We start from the raw sequence: 19,814 nt of genomic DNA, 5'->3' as shown, positions 1-19,814 counted from the left end.
TCCTCCATCAGCTATGTAGAGGAACGTTGTTCTGTTTAGCGCCTAATACCCGAGCACTGAAGACGTCTCTTTAGTTAGTTCCGAAAAACAAACCCGGATATGACAATTAGCTCAAATACAGTCAAGTCTTTATGCCCATCATTATATCCTTTTGCTCAGTCGCAAAGGGTACTAGATGGAAATGGGAGGGTCCTGCTATCACTGCAGACCAAGAGCACAGTATACTTAAATGATATGATATATAGTATTGCACCTTTTGTGGCCCTTGTGCATTTTTTTTTAACTATCCAAATGAGGTAATTTAAGGTTTTGTAGGTGTGCATGGGTGGCAAAAAGCATGCGTGTAATGTAATTGACCGGATTTAACTTTTATACTAGATAGAAGGTAAGAGAGATAATAAAAGGGAAGGGTTTTTCCCAAAAGAGAAACTTCGATAACTCCAGGTTCCACACACAGAAAAGTATAAAAGAATGAGTTTGAATCATTTAAGGGAGGCAGTTTTACTGAGAAATGGTGTCAATATAAAACTTGGCTTCACATCGCAGAAAAGAACGACTAAAACTACAAACTTCTTTCTATCTGTATTATGATCTTTCTTCCAACCGTTGTAGCTGGTGTAGCCTACAGTATGTTCACATTCAGGAAAGAATATATACAATCAACAATTAATAAGCCTGATCTTAGATCCTTTTAAATCTTGCAACAGGCATATCTAAGAACCACTGCTGGAGACGCTGTGAAATCATGAATAAAGAATTGTTTGTGTTTTCTGCAGCGTGGTTCAAATGAGACGTGTCTGTATGAATATTTCAGGCAGCATGTTTCAGTGTTATCGCCAGGCCTCCTCAGGATATCATGGCTATCCAAGAGAGAAAATTTGCTTGTCTTTATAAAGATTGAAAGAGCCAGGATTAATTAATGTTTGTCCTGTCGCAGAATTACTAAACGATAACCGTTAAGATTCGATTGCAATTATTCCAGTTTTATTTGGAAATAAAAAAAAAATCTAGATTATTACTGCTCTGTTAAAATATCATGTTTAACGATATAGTCTTGATTATACTATAGACATTATATGGAACATTAGTTCTTTCAAAGTACTTTATTATTATATTCAAGACAAGCATCGTAAATCTAAGTTAATTATACTGACATTTTTTTTCTTAATTTTCAGTATACAGTTTGACCAGGCTTCAATCAATGCATACATCTATTGATGTCTTTAGAGTTAAGGGAAAACTATTTCCCTTAGAAACTACAATTGAAAAAATGATAAGGCATTTACGTTACCTCATGAACTCGCATATCCCAAACAAACTGGCTGCATGCCCAAACATTGAGGGGTTCCCAATTAGCCTCACCTCTATGGCTTCCAAGGTGGGGGTCATGACAGGTGTGGCTCGCTGTACCTCAATTATTACATGAAATGTGTCATAACACTTACACAAACCAAAATAACCCAATAAATAAATAGAAAAAATCGTACATTATCTTTATTTATTCACTATCCTGTGCCCTTTGGTACAGCATCCATTCGGAATAAAGAATGGAAAGGTGATACCCGGCATTCTCCGTAATCTGTGTCTGTGTGCCTGTCTATCTTTTGTGCACGCTTCTGTGTGTGTGTGTGTGTGTGTGTGTGCGTGTGTGCGTGCGTGCGTGCGTGTGTGTGCGTGTGCGCGTGCGTGTGTGTGTGTGTGCGTGCGTGCGTGCGTGTGCGGGTGCGTGTGTAGGTGGGAGGACACACCATGTTGCCCATTCGCTGGATGCCCCCGGAGAGCATCATGTACAGGAAGTTCACCACTGAGAGCGACGTGTGGAGCTTCGGAGTCATTCTGTGGGAGATCTTCACCTACGGCAAACAGCCCTGGTTCCAGCTGGCCAACAACGAGGTGAATGAACTCCCACACATCGTGTACTTGCTGAGGAGACCTGACTCAAACCTGAATAGCAAATGGCCATAAATCATTGCTATGTATTGCCGTGGGTGGGAGCAGCTCAGTAGGTAGAGCGGGCTGGCTGGTGACCGCAAGGTTGCTAGGTCGATTGCCAGCTCCTCCTAGCTGAGTGTCGATGTGTACCTGACCTAACCGGCTCCTAACGAGCTGGCTGTAGCCTTGCATGGTTGACACCGCCGGGAATGTGTGCATTAACGGGTGAAGGCCATATGGTAAAGCTTCACCCATCTAAAGATAAAAGCGCCATATAAATGCAGTCCATTTACAATATGTAGAACTGTAATTAGATATCAGATTCACTTCATCATACAGTCCAATGAATGCTTTTGACATTCAAAACACAAATACTTTTCATCGGACTGTCTTATGAGTAAATCTGATTGTATTGTGAGATGGGGTTATGTATGCAGATCGCTTCATCTATAATGTATGACGTTTACACAAAATGCACAGTCTTGAACGCAGAATGCATAAATATTTAGGTGACATGTTTAAATCTTGGCATCACCATAAGCATTATTCTTGTCTCCAAAGAGAGAAATCTGCTTGCATGTTTTTGTACATGATTTGCTTGATAAACCGATGCAACCAAACCTCATTAAAAGACCGGGGCAATCTCTTGGTAATGCAACGTGGGCAAAATGATGTTGTTGCGTTGTCCTTTCGTGAGAGCCCTAAATCCCTGCATTCCTATGAACCTCTCTCTCTATGTATCCCTCTGTCCCCAGGTGATCGAGTGCATCACCCAGGGAAGGGTTCTGGAGCGCCCCAGGGTTTGTCCCAAGGAGATCTACGACATGATGCTGGGCTGCTGGCAGAGGGAGCCCCAACAGCGGCTAAACATTAAGGATATCCAGAAGATGCTCTTCACCATGATGAAGGCGGCGCCTGTCTATCTGGATATACTAGGGTAAACATACGGGAAGGCAGAGGGGAAAAGGGGGCAGGTCTCAGATCGGACTACACTGGATTGGAACGAGTAACGGAGGATATTGGATGGGAGTGGAGTGGGAGTCGAACCAGAGTCGCATCTCCTGCTGTACAAGTAGAAGCTGACTTTTGACCGAGCACGAGGTCAAATCTTAGACGAGGCTGACTTGACAGCGGTACAACTCTTTAAAGGAATTGAATTGAATTTGCCACCATACTGGAATAAATGACATTGGATTATATAGTTTTGTGGTTCCTCGTGAGTTCCAATGCCCTCCGTCACACTCTTTGGTCCCACGTCTTCGCACACATGACATGATTGGAGTCAAACTGAAGCGGATTCCTTCCCACTGTCAGCATCCAAACTGTCAGCAACCCTGTGCAGGCCCTTAGCATTTAATACCTTAGTTTTGTTCATTTAGAGCAACAGTAGCAGCAGAGTAGTCTATATCTATATATATATATATATATCTATATCTAAATATCTATATAGATATATAGATATAGATATATATATTCAGTCTTCAAACCTGCCTAGTCTATTCTGGGAAAGACCTCAGACTATGTTATAGCCCCCATTATTTTCTGCAACAACAGCTTAAACGCTCCACTTTAATTAAACAACAACAAAGTCCTAAGCGGAGACAGACGCTGTCTAGAAAGCAGTCTCTCCATCACTGAATCCAGGGCCTGCACACTTCAGGAACACAACCCACCTCATCTCCTGAAAGTTTAAAGGAGGCTATCAGTTGAATGCAAGATTTAAACATGGCCACCAATGATAAAAATAACTTTTATTTCCTACCTTGTCTGGCCTCCCTAAAAGCTATCCCGTTCTAAGATTCAACTTATCAAGCGTAATCACAAAATATGGCCTTATGAAAAAGTGAAGGTGGTAATGTACTAGCCTAGCACATTACCAGCAATGTAACACGACCCAGGAAGTTAGGGAATGGATATATTTTTCAAATCATCGTGAGAATTGGTTGGCCATTAGATCCAACCTGGTCTCAATTCTATTTCCCAAAAGGCCAACGGTCAACTTTTCATAAGATTTCTTCAGAATTGGAAGGCATAATGCGGGCTATTGGGTTAAATCTTTTTTTATTGTGGCTTATTTAAACCGCTGCATTCTGGAGCTCAGTTAGAAACCATCAATGCATGGCTAATATAACATGTTCCCATGGCCTGCACTCGGACCAGGCAACATCCATTGCACAAACTTCAAGGAAGCAGAAGAAGAAACAAAGTGAACTTTTGACTCAAAGCCGTCATCTCACCAATCACTGTGTTTCATCAAAATTAGCCCCGTGTCCAAGTGCACTCTTTACTGTCCTCTCGAGCCGAACTCCTACCTAAACCTTGGTTCTTAAGAGCAGGTCGTAATGTTAGCCTTTCTGAGTTGCCCATATCAACAGGTACTTTTCCCGGAACCCTCCAATCGTGAGATTAGAAGCGTGGTCTGACTGACTGTCGCCATTTTGAGATGGACCCAAGTGCCTCCTACTTCTTTCTAAACGTGGAAAACAAAAGACATAAAAAAAAACATTCTTTCAAATAAAAGCACTTTTGCATTTTGTTTACCTGCTAAGACATGTACATTAGCTGTAAATCTCTGTTTACAGCTCTCTGTCTGTCATGACCTACATTCAACAACCTACTTTCAGCACTCTGTCAACCAAAAAATATAAAAGTGAAAAATAATAAAAACATGAATAAACAAAGAAAAAAATGATGCATAAAAAAGATAAAAACAAATGTCCCAGAAAAAAAGAAAAGAAAAACTGATTTCTTTCGTAACCCTTGCAGAGCTTGGCAAGAAGATCAATCTACCCAAGAAAAACTACTTCACTTTCTTTTTATAAATATATATTCTATATATTTTTAATTTATTTTTTATTTTCAATCAAAGTGTGGACCTCTGCCATGATCCAAAGCCATGGAACATTCTGCCACTGGGCAGAAAAGAACCAGACGAGATACAATACTGGTCACCATTGGAAATTACACAACAGTTTGAAGGACGCCACCCTCCATTATATGTATCCGATGGGCAGAACATCCATAAGGCAACAGAAACTCTGAACTCTATGGAGACAAAAGAGGCATCAGTCGAAGATCAAAAAAACACTTGCTACTCTGAAATGAATGTATATAATGTAAATGTATGTGTCTTAAGATATGTTAAATTATTTAATTTCTCCGGTTTAGATTATTTTAGGATTCTTGTTGTGTTGTTATATGGTTAAGTAAAAAAGAAACAAAAAACAATAGATATTTTATTATTGTTTTCCTTTTAACTTGTAATTATTGTATTATTTAGAAACTATGGTTATACTGTGTCTGATACCATTTTAACAAAAATAATCGACATTCAAATCAGCTATATTTACATTTATTTTTCATTCAGATAATGACGTGATGACAATGGATAAGTCAGGTGAAAGGAGGAAACTGCAAAGTGACAGAGCTTCTCAGTTTCTATCAAAACTGCTCAGAGTAAAGATAGTGTTCCAGGATCATACATTGTTCCATCTTTTTTAACTTTCACTAATTTCATGTGCCTGCACTCGTTTCCCATTTGTTTCTTATACAAACACACAGTGACATTGTCAAATGACAATGTACCAGCCCTTGCTGTACTACCAAGGCATTTATAGAAAAAAATCCTAGTCCTTTCTGCTTCAGTTGGCCACCTGTCTCGAGATGCTGGTTTCATGCTAATGTTGCAGAATCAAAGTCAAAGTCAAATCAAAGTGTCGGAATGGGAGGGATAACCCTGGATATGATCCTGATGTGTTGCCTGGTGCAAGACGTGATTATTTATATTGTTGTGAACGAAACCCCACATGTACACAGTCACCCTTAGTCCTCCTCTACTGCAGCGGTACAATGCTATCAACACTTCAGATTGATGGTATCATTGTGGTTCTTCATTTATGGTGTCCTGGGTTTGAATCCTGCCAGTTAGGGACATTATATGTAACGTTCGGGAGCCTGCCACCAGAAAAGGCAATGCTTTATATTTGATTTACATCCAACCATGTTTACCACTTCAAAGCTATAGCTCTTTAAACCAAAAGCCTTAGAACAATTAGCAAAATATTGACTCATTTGCTCCTTGCTTGAATTGTTTTACAACAGCTCAACAAAAATGGCATTCTGCTCTTACCTTAACAAAAAATCCAATACATGGATGCGTAAACTTCTAAAGCAAAAACACCAGCCACAGCCACATTTACAAGTGGCATGTGTTTTGTGTTCAGATAGTACAGCCACACCCTCAATTCAGCGTGGCCCCAGTACACCAGATTAAACCCGATTCTGCTGGCCTATAGGGTTTGATTTTCAATGAGTAAATGTAATTATTTGGTGCTGTGCAATACACAACACGGAAACCCAGGACACGTGTCATTGCTAGATCGCAGGGATCCTTTTTTTAGTTCAATTGTATGCGAAACCTCATCTTATTGTTTACATCAGAGGAAACAGCGACAAATTGAAAGCTAGAATGTAATTTGATTCTTGAAATAATGTTGCCAGACAGGAAACTTAAATGATAACGGGGCTTTTTCATGCTCCGGATTCCCCTCTTCTTTTTTCCCCAAGGATGTTCCTGGCTCATCAGGGTCCATGTCACCCACAGCCTCTGTATTGACCACATTTCTATTGTAAATCCAATAGTTTCCATGCTATGCGTTGTATTCACATGACTCAATTCCAACTGATGTACGAGGACATTCTAAGGTCCACAGACTCCTCCTTGCGTGTGTGCTATATGATTAGAAGTTCTAAATTTGCATCCTTCTGTTTTCCATTGTAAACAAAAATTGGATAGATATAGTATATCCAATAGATTTATACCGACAGTATAAGTCATTAACTAGGTTATACTTGTGACTATTGCTCATGTCTTTCTTTGTTGTCTGTTGACAGTTCTAACACGTATGGTTTTTGGTCAACTTACTGTGCAACAATCAGAATAGTGAACTGTTTGGGGTTTGGATAAAGTCATGCTCACGGCATACACCGTGTATATTGTTAGCGAGCGAAGGGAAGACCCAAATGCAACATTTCATGAACATTATTCAAATGTAAACATTGCTTAATGAAACGCTTTTTACTCTTCCTGTTCTCGCACACAAAGTTGGTCAAACCTTATCTGTTGGGAGTGAATGTTCCTTAAAAACTTGTGGCTCAGCAAATTGCATTCCTGGTCTTGCTGTATAAGCGGTGTTCTTTCCCTAGCTTATGAAACGTTATTTAGCGACTGCAGTTGTGGAGCCTTATCGTTACCCATGATTGTGTTTTATTACATCAAATGGTGTTCCTGAGTAAATTGGGAAATGTAAATGCTAACTTCAAACACAAATAGTTTCTGCAAAGGGAAACTTCAGTACACATGCAATGGCAGCAAATGCTGCCATTCTGTCTGATGCATCTTTTTTCCAATAGCACATTATTCATTTTTATTTTATTTTCTTTTGCCATGCAATCTGCCTACAGGAATTTCTCTTCAAACCGTGTATATAATGATAGTCATATGACTCAAATCGGTTATGACTTTTACTACTGGCTCAAAAGGTGTTTATTAAGTCAATGGACTCGCTTGTCAGTGATACAGCTAGAGAAAATCCTATGGTGGTTACCATTAAAAAAAATCACTGTTATTTCTCATGTATTCATATATCTCATATATCAGTGTTAAGCAAGTATGCAAGGATTTGGAATGTGATATTGTACTCTGGGAGTGAGATGGTGCATCGTATGTGCTTTTCTTTCCCCCCCCCCTCCGTCTACACAAACACACACACACACACACACACGCAAACACAAACACACACACACACACACACACCCATCAACTTCCGCTGGCCCTTATAGAGACACGTTCAAAGTCTTACATGCACGCATGTATGCACCCACACACACAAACTCATATGCGTACGTACATACATATACACACATAAACACACACATGCACACACACAGCTACAGGCATAGGCCCTGCTGTCTGCTTGCAAAGGATTTTGAGATACAGTGAGGAGGGGGCTTTCTTTCTCACTGTGTGCTCCTTGTGTAAAGTCATTTTCCACCCCCCCCTGTCTTTATCCCCGTTCCTTATGCTCCTTCATTATTTTTCGCCTCATAACTAGCGATCTGTTCTATTCTTATTTTCCATCCTCCTGGCTTAATAATAATTGTTTTATTCAAAAGCTCATTTTCTCAAACTTTTATCCCCAACCCTGTCTGCTGCTTTGAACTCCATCATGTTTTGCATACAAAATATTTAATCTCAATAGCTGGTCCTTTTTAAATGCTACAAACCATCATTACTTAATATTAATGTCTTTCTATCGCTTGGTGTCTCCTCTCCTCCTCTCTCTCTCTCTCTCTCTCTCCCTCTCTCTTTCTCTCTCTCTGGGTAATGTATTGTATAACTGTCTCCATGCTATAATTTATAACAATGTATTAGAATAATTTGACTTATATGATGTATTTTTAAAAAGCTGAGATGTGGCGATCTTTTGAGAAGGCTCTATGTACGATTCCGATACTTCAAATAAAAGCTGCTTCATCTTGCTCTGTGTCTTTGACTCATGCTTTCGTTTGCCACCTTGGAGTTCAATTATTTGAACAAGGTTACAAAAAAGGGTTTGGATTAAAGAACATAATTCCAACTTCTTTTGCTTGCAAAACACCATGTACAAACACTTCAAAAGGTGTTATTGCGCAACGTTTTAGCGCGCTCAGAAAAACCTTGAGCCCCAGGAGACCCTGCCTGCTGCTGCTTCCTCTTAGCCACAGAGTTATTGAAACCCTCCAACTCCAACTGACGGAGAACGGAAGCTGCTTTGTCCTCCGCAGGCGTCATCACCAGTGCCTGAGGGAGCGAGCTGGTAGTTTGTTCGCTGTACAAGCGGTGGTCTTTAGGTGAAGGCACTTAAACTCTACTTTGCAGTCATTGCAAAGATAAGGCCTGTATGTTTTTCTTATTGCCTTAGAATCAATACTTTTTTCCTTTCAAATATAAACTATTACAGCAAGGTATATAGGAAATAGATGACTGTTTCGGTGTCTTTTATTCTTTAAAGGCACTCTTGGAAGAAATAATGTGGGCTATTACCATAATATATGTTCTTTAAAATCGGGTATCAACCATAGTTCTGTTATAACCATAATCCTTGCGTCTTACCATCCGTCTTATTCTGCAGGAGGTGGAGTCTTTTCATTGTGTTCCGGATTTCAAGTAGCACAGTTAGACGCAGAGAGCGATCCTTTAAATGCACTGAAATGTTTAAGTGGGTGGTCCTCGGACCAGGCCTCCAGCAGCGCTTCCAGTCCCGATCCTTCATGTGTTCTTCTGCTTTCTGCTTCCTCTTTGTGAGTGTCCATGGGTTGGCTCCACGACGCCACCTTCCTGGCCCGGACAGCCTGGTGTCTCCGGCTGGGACGGGCGAGCCTCATTCTCCTGGCAGAAATCTTTTTTCTGCCAGGAAAAAGTGGATCCGTCGCAATGTGGATCATCTTTTCCTCCTGCATTCATCAGCGGCGAAATGATCCCCCATTCCAATGACCCTTGGTGGAGACTGATGGGAGCAGAAGACAGAGGCGCTAATTCCTACAAACAGGGGCTGATGACATCAGCAATTACATCGCAGCCTCAAGCGAAGTTCCCGCGTGGATAACCAAGAGGATAACGAGGAGCAGGTGCTGGTGTGCGGCTCGTCAACACTGCCTGGATACCGTGCTGATAAAAAGGGAACCCGTGCATTTTTTCCGGGACCAAGGACCAATGGCACCATGGACTTCCATTATTGCATAAGCACCATTTGAAAACCCATTGTTTTCAAAATGATTTGTCAGCCCACCCAAAAAAAGGCAAAGTAGACATAATTCAAATAATCATGAGATCAGACGAATATAAGAAATATAACTGAAATTATGACATTAAGCCAAAAGCAGGACTTACTTTCTTTTAAACCTTGGTTTACAGCCACCGGACAAAAAGTTGGCGGCTGAACATTCCAGGCGGCATTCCCTCTGGCGTGTGCACTTTCGTCAGCATATCTGTTGTGGTACAAAACAGCATGATATACTTCTAAACATGATACCTTTTTGATGGTGGATTCAGAACTTTAAAGGGGAGTTATTTTGTCTAGAAACTACAAACTATGACTCATAGCTTAGATGTTTTGTATTGTTTGCAGAACAGCAATCGAGCAATGGTCCTACATGTTCCGAAGATTATCACTAAGGAGGGCTTGGGATGGATGATTGAAATTCTAATTGGGGGAGTCTGGGAAAGTTTGTCAATGAGTGGGGAGAATTGGCACATTTCGTCCATCTTTTTGTTATTTTTTCAAAAGCCGCTATATTCGCTGTTTTATAGCAAAATCACGAGCGAATCTCACTGAGATTGTCGACCCGATATTTATTTATATATTTCATAAAATCTTAATGTTCACCTGATGTACGCAAAATCACAGCTCCCTGAAATCTTATCTTCTTCATTTTCCTGTCACTCATTTCTGAAATATTAAACTAGGTTTTGGAGATACAGAGGAATTACTGTGACTGAAATACTTTTGAAGTCCCCATTTAAATGTTTTCTCTTGGGATTTGTATTGTGTTGGAACAGACTATAAATTGGGGAATGCAGGATTTTATCTTTATTAAGAAAGAGCCAAACCATGTGACGACAGAAAATGAGTCGTGACTAAATGTCTGCCTCAGCTTTATCCCGTTTATCATACCTAGGTGAGACCTGCTAAGGAAACGAACTGGCATGTTTTAATTCAGATTTAATATAGAGTTGGCTGTTGACACACTGAGAGTGTGTGTGTGTGTGTGTGTGTGTGTGTGTGTGTGTGTGTGTGTGTGTGTGTGTGTGTGTGTGTGTGTGTGTGTGTGTGTGTGTGTGTGTGTGTGTGTGTGTGTGTGTGTGTGTGTGTGCGTGCATGCGTGTGTGCGTGCGTGTGTGTGTCTGACAATGGGAGTTTGAAGGGCATGTGCAATAGGGCAGTTCCAGTGAGTATTTCCACAAGTCCATATCCCCTTGGAATTGTTTGTGTGTGTGTATGGGGTGACGGAGAGAGAGACATTTAAAGAGAGGGGAGAGAGAAATAAGATAACTTACCTCGAGTCTTTGTTGTATATTAGTAATAAGTAGTTGTAGTTGTAGAATTTACAGACAGGCTTACTGAGCTACCACCGTTTCTCCGAGGGATCATTTCCCCTTCCCTTTCAGAGAACATACCATCAATTCAATTCAATTCAAATTCAAGACTTTCATTTGTTTCTATGTTTGTGTAAGTGACGACTCAGCATTGTCGAGCCAGGAGAGGCAGCATATCAAACTCTTCAGAGATGACTTTCTTCATTTCTGAGACCACTGCTCATTTTCCTGCACCAGTCTCATGACGTATGTGTGACGCGATGTGCTCGTCCCCGTCAGGTCAATCCTCTTACCACATGGCTGTAAAAGTGTACACACAGTAAGTCAATGGCCTTGAGGGGGATCATGTAAAACCTAAAGTTAAGTTTATTTCTAAAATGGGGATGCACAAAAAAAGGTCTGGAAACATCCTTAAGCAAGATGGATAACCCCTACCTGGTCCTTAATGATCTGTATCTATATTCACAGTCGCTTTCGATAAAACAACTCATAAATGCCTGAAAGGTGTAAAAAGAGAGTTAAAGATTCAGTCAACCTTTACAGAGCTTCTTCACAGTGTGAGTAGCACAGCAGTTTCAGTGTAGTTTGTACACTATGGCATGAACGTTTTATCAGTATTAGAGGGAAATACATTGAACCGAACATACCCTTCAGAGTCACAGAATCAGAATACACTTAAGATACACTTCAGAATAATAAAAAAAAAAAAGTATATATATTCCAAAAATATACTATCATATAAAGAAATTGAATGTATTTAGTTGATTTGAATTTATTTTCCCGTTTATTCTTTAGTTTACAGAACCATGTTACCCATGGTGCACCTCTTCTCTACTGCTCAGTATGGGTCAGGACAGCCTCAAGATGGAGGTTTTATGCACGGACCAAAAGTAAGGCCTACTGGCAGCTTTTGAAAAGGAATGGCAGACGAATACACAGACAGGCTGTTAGGGGTCCAAAAGGTGTAAATTGGGACGAAAAAACCTACAGATACTCAGAAAGAGTGAAACAGGCACGGCATGACAGGGAAATATTCAAACTGACAGGTCAGTGGATGACGACTAAAGAGAAAAGGGAGGGAAAATAGCCGTGGATGAATAATATTGTCAGAAAGAACAATGCTTTGAGGCGAATAGACGAATCCGTCGGAGCAGTTCGAGAAACGCTATCGAGCTGTAGCTGGCTACGAATCGATGGAAGAGACGGCACGAAACAACTGTGCTATAAGCGCCATTCTCACCGCTGAAAAAAAGTGATTCTAAGGGAATAAGACTCTTGATATATTTTCAGACCTCTATGTGTGCTGTCATCAAAAGACAAAAAAGTGAATTAGAGTTTTGAAGGGAGCTAAACGCACACTCAATACAAGCCGTGTGTTGCAGTTGGCAGACAGCCCGTTGGCCACACGTGTGAAGTGACGGAGGTGGGCCCGCGAGGGATTCACGGGCCTGTCCCACAGCAAAGCCTTCAGCTTTAGGGGTGAAGGGTGTCACTCTGAAGGGGCAAATCCACCGGCAGCAGAGAGATCATCCGTGGAGCGCTAGAGTGCACACTGGGTCATGTGCTACAGGGTGTTCCAGCCTAAGACACCAAGGGCTTGGTGCCCAGATTTATAGACCGCAAAAGGTTCAAGGACCTGATATCCCCTGATGATGCACAGCGCTAATGTCGTACTAATTATTCCCTGTTTTAGCAAAAAATGGGTTCTGTGCTAAATATGGATAGCTCATGTTGCAAGACCTTGTGTTTTCTTGTGACTAGTAGGCCTATATTGAAAAAAAAAAAACATATCGCCAACACATACTACTTTAAAATACACATTGGTAATAGTAAAGTGGTTACCATGGTGGACTGCAAATATTTCAAGCATAAACATTTACATTAGAATCCTACTGTCCACCGGCCACATTAACATCAATTTATTCATGTGCACTATAGTCAATTGTATAGTTGGAATACCTTGTATGTTGGATTATCTCCCTAAGAACGTGCAAAGAAATGCTGAATAATACATATAGATTCTGTTATTGTGGATGTGTTTCGATTCTGATGGATATGACTATGTTGCATCTTTTTTTTCCAAATCTATGTCACACAAATGCTAAACCATGCTAGAATAGCTTACCATGTGTTTCAACGTTGTGTGGACTGTTACACATGGCTTTTGTGCGACCTGTTAATTTACTGCGGCTGGGCTGGTGCATCCATCTATCTGCCCTCCTTGCTGCAGACTAAGCTATATTTTCTACTGTAGGGAAACAATAGGACGATGATAAGTGCTAGTTCGACTGGAAGTCGAAGTGCTAATGCTAGTCTAGTAGTGACATCTCCTCAGATCATTCCCTGGTTCCCCTTCTTGTTTTTTTTGGAATACCACTGCATTGCTCTCTCTATGCATCTTCTTTTTGGATCTCTACCAGGCCAACCTCTCTCTCTCTCTCTCTCTCTCTCTCTCTCTCTCTCTCTCTCTCTCTCTCTCTCTCTCTCTCTCTCTCTCTCTCTCTCTCTCTCTCTCTCGATCTCTCTCGACTCAAAAACCAATGCCATTTCTTGAATCACAGGGCTGGAAAGAGACAAAAACAAATAACCATCTCCTCAGTCCATGTGTGCAGATTACAGGTCATATATGTGTGTTTCTTTGTGTGTGTGTGTGTGTGTGTGTGCGTGTGCGTGTGCGTGTGCGTGTGCGTGTGCGCGTGCGCGTGTGCGTGTGCGTGTGCGCGTGCGCGTGCGAGTGTGTGTGTGTGTGTGTGTGTGTGTGTTTGTGCATGCTTGTGCTGGCAAAACCACCTTGTGAGCAATAGAGATAACCCAATGTTAATATTGAAAAGATAATAGAAAAGATAATCATTTTGAATACATGCTGAGAGCATTTTGGATCCCATGTTGACAAACACCTGACTAACATCTTGCACCAGAAGTAACAGTACATATTGTTAGTTACGTTAATTACTTATTTATTATTGATTGTAACAGCACCTTATATTGCACATTGTTTTAGTCTTATATCGGGGTGACTTTGTAAGAATACGCACTTCTTTAGGGCATTTTACAAACTACCTCAATCCTAGCAAGTACTTCAGAGTGCAATCCACATTTTGTCTTGTTCTCTGTTAATCAACGAAATGAAAACTTAAATAAGCTCCTGTCCCGTGGTGCTCTTCAAATGGTTCTACATTATTCTGAGCTAAGACTTCTGGACAATTGTTACTGTGATGGGAAAGGTCTTCAATAGCAGATTTCTGAATGTAAAAGTCACTGCTGGGTCGTCCAATATAAAGATTAGGGATTATGTAGAGCACTTTTAACTTCTTTTGTCCAAAGTGACAAAAACCCAGCGCTTTGGAAAAAAGTGAATAGGGATATAGTCATTAATGAGCAGAGGTTAGGAATCTGCATTGATTTTAGGGATCAAACCCAGTTACTTTCAGCTGGAGGTTGAGCACTTCTGCCCTTCCACGATCCTTCCCCTTTTTGACTGAGATGGTATCAACATATGAACAGTTAAACATGGGCAGTTAAATTCATGGGACAGCTGCTGAAATATAAGGTTGAGACAAACAGTACAATTCGCCAGACGGCAGGTTTTTTCTGCCTCGGATAGGTCTCAGCATAGTTAAAAAAGAACTGATACTAGCGTTAATGTAGAAAAACGACTTGCAATATTTGTTTTTCTCTGGCATTGGCTTGATACTAATGGTTCGGTTCCTGTGACTTACCTCACAGAAGGAACAGTTCAGATACAGTATTTCCTTTGTGGGGTCTTAAATAAGTTCCCTTGGGGGCTAAAGGATCAAATCTTCTACACACCCCAGCGCACAGTGGCGATATAAAATTGGTGTTAAAAACATATTAGGATGCTCTTGCACTCGTGTTGTCTCTCTATTGCCTTCATTCCCCAGTTACCCTTCTGTAGTTGTGTGGCTGTAGGCCAGGCGGATAAAGAGGCCGTGTTCATTCCCATCTCATTTGCAATCTGTCCGCACTTGCGAGTGGTCTCGCGTCAAAACTCTTTACCCTCAGGGCAGAAGCGGTGTCGCGCCAAACCCCTTCCCTATCGGCTGTCTCTCACTTCTTAATTACTGACAGGGCAGATAGTGGTTCAGATCAGAATACAGATTGCACCCAGATTTGTTACAGCAACGGTTGTAGTGTGTTTCAGTGCCCTTCTGCGCCGACGCCTGTATCAGTATATATCAAAATTCTAATTGGAAAGATATATTAGAATGTCTCTGTGTGAGTGCGCTTTAAATTATGTCCATTACGTCTTACAAAGATCAGCCATTTGCTATGGATGGGCCAAATAATAAATAAGGTCTGTTTTGCGGTGTACAAAACCTTTAAAAAGTCTACCATTCTCTAATGTAAACAAATATGGGAAATAAGTTGTTTGGGGGTTTCAAGGAGTACCTCAACCATTAAAAAACCGAATTCATTGTCAATGTATATTACATGCATATGGACAGATAGAATATTGCAACTCTCTCCTTCTCGGCCTCCCTCACAAATCCCTCCATAAGCTCCAACTGGTCCAGAATTCAGCAGCCCACATTATAACTCAATCCCATCCATCCACCACACCACCCCTGTCCTCCAGCAGCTCCACCGGCTCCCGGTTCAGTTCCGTCTCAAATTCAAAGTCCTCCCGTTTCCATTTAAGGCCGTCCACAACCTTGCTCCCCCATATCTGTCCGACCTCGTCCACGTGCCCACTCCCTCCCGCTCCCCCGGATCCTCTTCCTCCGTACACCCGTCTGTCCCCTCTGCCCGTCTCACCACCACGGGGCACAGAGCCTTCAGCCGCCCTGCGCCCCGTCTCTGGAATGCTTTACCACCGAACTCAGAAACATCAATTCATTTACACTTTTCAAATCACATCTCAAAATCCATCTGTTCAAAACTGCCTAGTCCACCTGATGCTAATTACTATGTCTGTGTTATTACATTTTTCTTTCTTTCTTTTTTTTGAATTGTGTTCCTTTCAAATGACTTTTGTGTACCTCTGTACGGTGTCCTTGAGTGCCGAGAAAGGCGCCTTTAAATAAAATTATTATTATTATTAATGTCCTTTACATATAGAAACAACTGTTTCTCTCTGTCTATGAGGTCTCTCAATCTAATCGTTCTGTGCTGAGGTCGCTTCTCTTTAATATGTACAGTATGTGTGGCCAAATGATGGAAAACATAAACAATTTCACAATGAATCTGACAATTATGATGATGACGCACGCGCTGTACCTTCCAATAGCGCCGGATGACTTTAGAGAAGGTTGAACCTTCTTTTACCTTCCACATCTATTGTCCACAGCCTGAAAAAGTCTAAACGCAAGCTTCTAGTGGGCACTAAGGAACAGAGACAGGAGGTCACCTGGCTTTTAGATTCTTGGTCTCTGGTAGCCAGTAAGTAGGGTTATTTTTCGAAAAAGGTTGGGATGAAATTAAACCTGAGGTACAGAGGTCATTGCAGCCCACTGCTTTGATTTTTCCTTCAGAAACACCAATTCGATTTTTTAACATTCCCCATAAATAATCCACATCAAATAGCGGGAACATATATTTCCTGTCACGTCCGTGCAGGGTTGCCAGTCCTCTAGAGGGCGACGCTCACTCTAGAGCATCCATCAACAACCATTTCCTTTACACTGGGCTCCACTTCCACTTACAATACTACTTCCTATTTAAGCACTGGGTGTTTGTTCCCTCTTCACTCTGTCATGGAGTTTCGTGAGTACCGTTTCCCTTTGTTTCCTCCTCTCCCATGAGGACTTGTTTGTGTGCCTTTGCATATTCTATGGAATGCTAGTCAGTCGCGATTAGCATCGGCTAACTAGCTCAGCATCACTATTGACATTTACTAACATTATATCGCTGCCTATGTGGACTTAACCTTCCTGTGGATTATACCTTCTTTGGATTACCCTTGTGTGGACTACTTTTCTGTTGGACAAGCCGTTCTATAGTGGAACCGTGCCATTTGTTTATTGACACTGTTAAGCTACAAACTGTGCTAACCTAGCTGTGGTTGCTACCGTGTGGGTCTGGCTAGCTAGCCAGCTTTGTGGACTTTAATAAACCTTACTGTTGCACCTGACCTGCCATCTGCGTGTGTGCCTGAAAACCCCGGCCTGATAGCATGACAGAGTCAAGCCAAGGCACAGCAGAGCTGCAGGAGATCAGGGACGCTTTAGTTCAGCTGGGCACCATCATCAGTGCCCATGCACCGCAATTGAGGAGTTTGGAGCTGGATATGCAGTAACTGAACATTACTGTTCAGGGGCTGTGTGCACGACCTCCACCTGTTCCACCAACCTCAGATCCTAGCAGTAGGGCCGAGCCCAGTGCCCGCGCTGCCCCTGCTCTGCCTCCCGTCGATCCCACCATCACCATACCTCTATCTGCCCCCCAACCATTCTCTGGGGAACCTAGAGCCTGTCGGGGCTTCATGCTTCAGTGCTCCCACAGGGCTCCAGACTAACTTTTTCCTTGGGTGCACTGGTGCGCCTACATTTTAAATTTGGGTGCACCAGCACGTATTTATGGTGCACCCAAGTTTTGAGTTGTTGCGAAAAACCCTCTGTCTCCGGAGAGACGCCTGTACGGTAGGTGCGCCGAGGTCCATGGGAACACCCACAAATGGTGACGCCATTATCGGAGGAGGGGCTAGGAAGCTGCGCACGCCGATATAAGTAGCCGATCTCCGGGTAGACTCGCTGAAAAGCTGCTCCCGACCAGGTTTGGTTGCGAGCGTAAGTCACCATGGTGATACAGCAACGCTTAAAGAGATCGACTTTCATGGTACAGCTAACCCAGGCTTTCAGCTCAACATACCTCGCTAACCCTCTAATCGAGTTTCGTAGTACAGGCCCCTGGATTGGGCTTCGCTGGTTTGTTTACCGGCGTTGCTATTGTTACCGGTCTTGCGTGTTCCAACGGATTATTAGGTATCTAATAAATCGCTGTCTAATCAATACTTCATTCAATGCCTCTTCCGTGGTCATTACAATATTATGAATGGACTGCTCTGTAAAAATAAATAATAATAATAATTATACCAGATAAATTTTCAGTCGCACCGGTGCGCCCAAATAAAATATTTGGTCGCACTACCCCGAATTCTAGGCGCATGTGCGCCCAAATTAGGCGCACTCTGGAGCCCTGTCCCAGATATTTCTCCACCAAGCACGTCTCTTCCCCACCGAACCAGCGAGGGTGGGCTACATCATCTCTCGACTCTCGGGATCAGCCTTGGAGTGGGCAGCCGCTGTCATGGATTGCCAGCTGCCCGAGGCAAACGACAGCCGGCTGTTCCTGCATCGCCTAGGGTTGATGTTTGACACAGGGCGCACCGAGGACCAGGCCGCACAACGAGTCCTTACCATCAACCAGGGGACCCGGTCTGTAGCCCAGTACGCCGTGGAGTTCCGCACCCTGGCGATCCGAAGTGGCTGGGGGGACCAAGCCCTGCGTTCAGCCTTTTACCGCGGGTTACAGGAGGCCGTGAAGGATGAAATGGTCAACCGCGACTGGGGACAGTCGCTTGACGAGCTAATCCACTTAGCCATCCACCTTGATGCTCGCATTCAGGAACGTCGCCGTGACCGCCGGGAGACCCGGGCACCCATGACGACCTTCATGCCACGGCCAGCTACCCCCATCCTCAATCCAGCCCCGGCCCGGTTACCTGAAGAACCCATGGAACTCGGCCGCCTCCGGCTGAGTCGCGAAGAACGCAGCCGCCGTCTCCAAAGAGGCCTGTGCATGTACTGTGGCTCTTCCGGGCATCAAGTACAACACTGCCCAGACCTACAGGGGAAAGACAGCACTCGTCAAGGGACCCAGGGCCTCTGATGAGTGGTAGCGCTAAGACCCCTGGACCCGCCAACCGTCTCTCCATTGCCATACAACTCCGTCACGTAGGCAAGAACCATCCCATTGCCTCCCTCAATGCCTTGGTGGACTCCGGCGCTGCAGTCAACCTGATGGACATTACCCTGGCTAAACAGCTGGGGATTCCAACCACCCCGGTGGCCATTCCTCAGGCGATCCAGGCATTGGATGGTCGCCCCTTGGGCTCTGGACATCTGGAGCGGTTGACGGCTCCTCTCATCATGTCCTCTCATGATGACCACCAGGAGACAATACACTTTTGGCTCACCACCACACCGCAGGACCCGGTGGTGCTGGGTTACCCCTGGCTTGCTGTCCATGAACCTTAGTTTGCGTGAGCGGTTGGCTCCCTACTCCACTGGGGCCCTGCCTATGCCACGGCTGGTCACCTCCCAGCTCAACCACTGACACCACCCGGCGTTTCCCACGTTACCATTGAGGAGGAATTCGCCAAAACCTAATTTCCCACCACCGTGTCTCCTGTTCGGTCGGCTGGCACCCCTCCAAGCGTGAACATCTTGGCCCCGCCGGAAAAAACAGACCTGTCCACGGTCCCTACTTGTTACCATGATCTGGAGGAGGTCTTCAGCAAGAAGAAGGCCACCACTCTCCCTCCTCATCGGCCGTACGACTGCGCCATCGACCTCTTGTCTGGAACCTCTCCCCCTAGGGGGCGTCTCTACTCCCTTTCTGTCTCGGAGAGCCAGGCAATGAAGGATTACATCATAGATGCGCTGCGCCTTGGGCTAATTCGCCCTTCTACGTCTCCGGCTGCAGCACCCTTCTTCTTCGTGGGGAAAAAGGACGGTGGACTGAGGCCGTGCATAGACTACCGGGGACTTAACAACATCACCCGGAA

The 19,814-nt window shown here is 43.3% G+C and overlaps 1 protein-coding gene across 1 annotated transcript in view; it reads left to right on the top strand.

Annotated features, from left to right (window-relative positions):
* LOC132464961 (NT-3 growth factor receptor-like) overlaps positions 1-8,472 on the top strand; it is a 30,457-nt gene extending 21,985 nt beyond the window's left edge. Inside the window, exons 6-7 of the mRNA XM_060061595.1 lie at positions 1,735-1,893; positions 2,688-8,472. Of these exons, the coding sequence (XP_059917578.1) occupies positions 1,735-1,893; positions 2,688-2,873 (345 nt within the window). The 3' untranslated portion in view covers positions 2,874-8,472. The remainder of the gene's footprint in view (positions 1-1,734; positions 1,894-2,687) is intronic.
* Positions 8,473-19,814: the final 11,342 nt, after the last annotated feature.

The sequence above is a fragment of the Gadus macrocephalus genome, chromosome 9 (assembly GCF_031168955.1).
Source record: "Gadus macrocephalus chromosome 9, ASM3116895v1".
NCBI lineage: Eukaryota > Metazoa > Chordata > Actinopteri > Gadiformes > Gadidae > Gadus > Gadus macrocephalus.
This window is presented reverse-complemented; position numbering and strand designations above follow the sequence as displayed.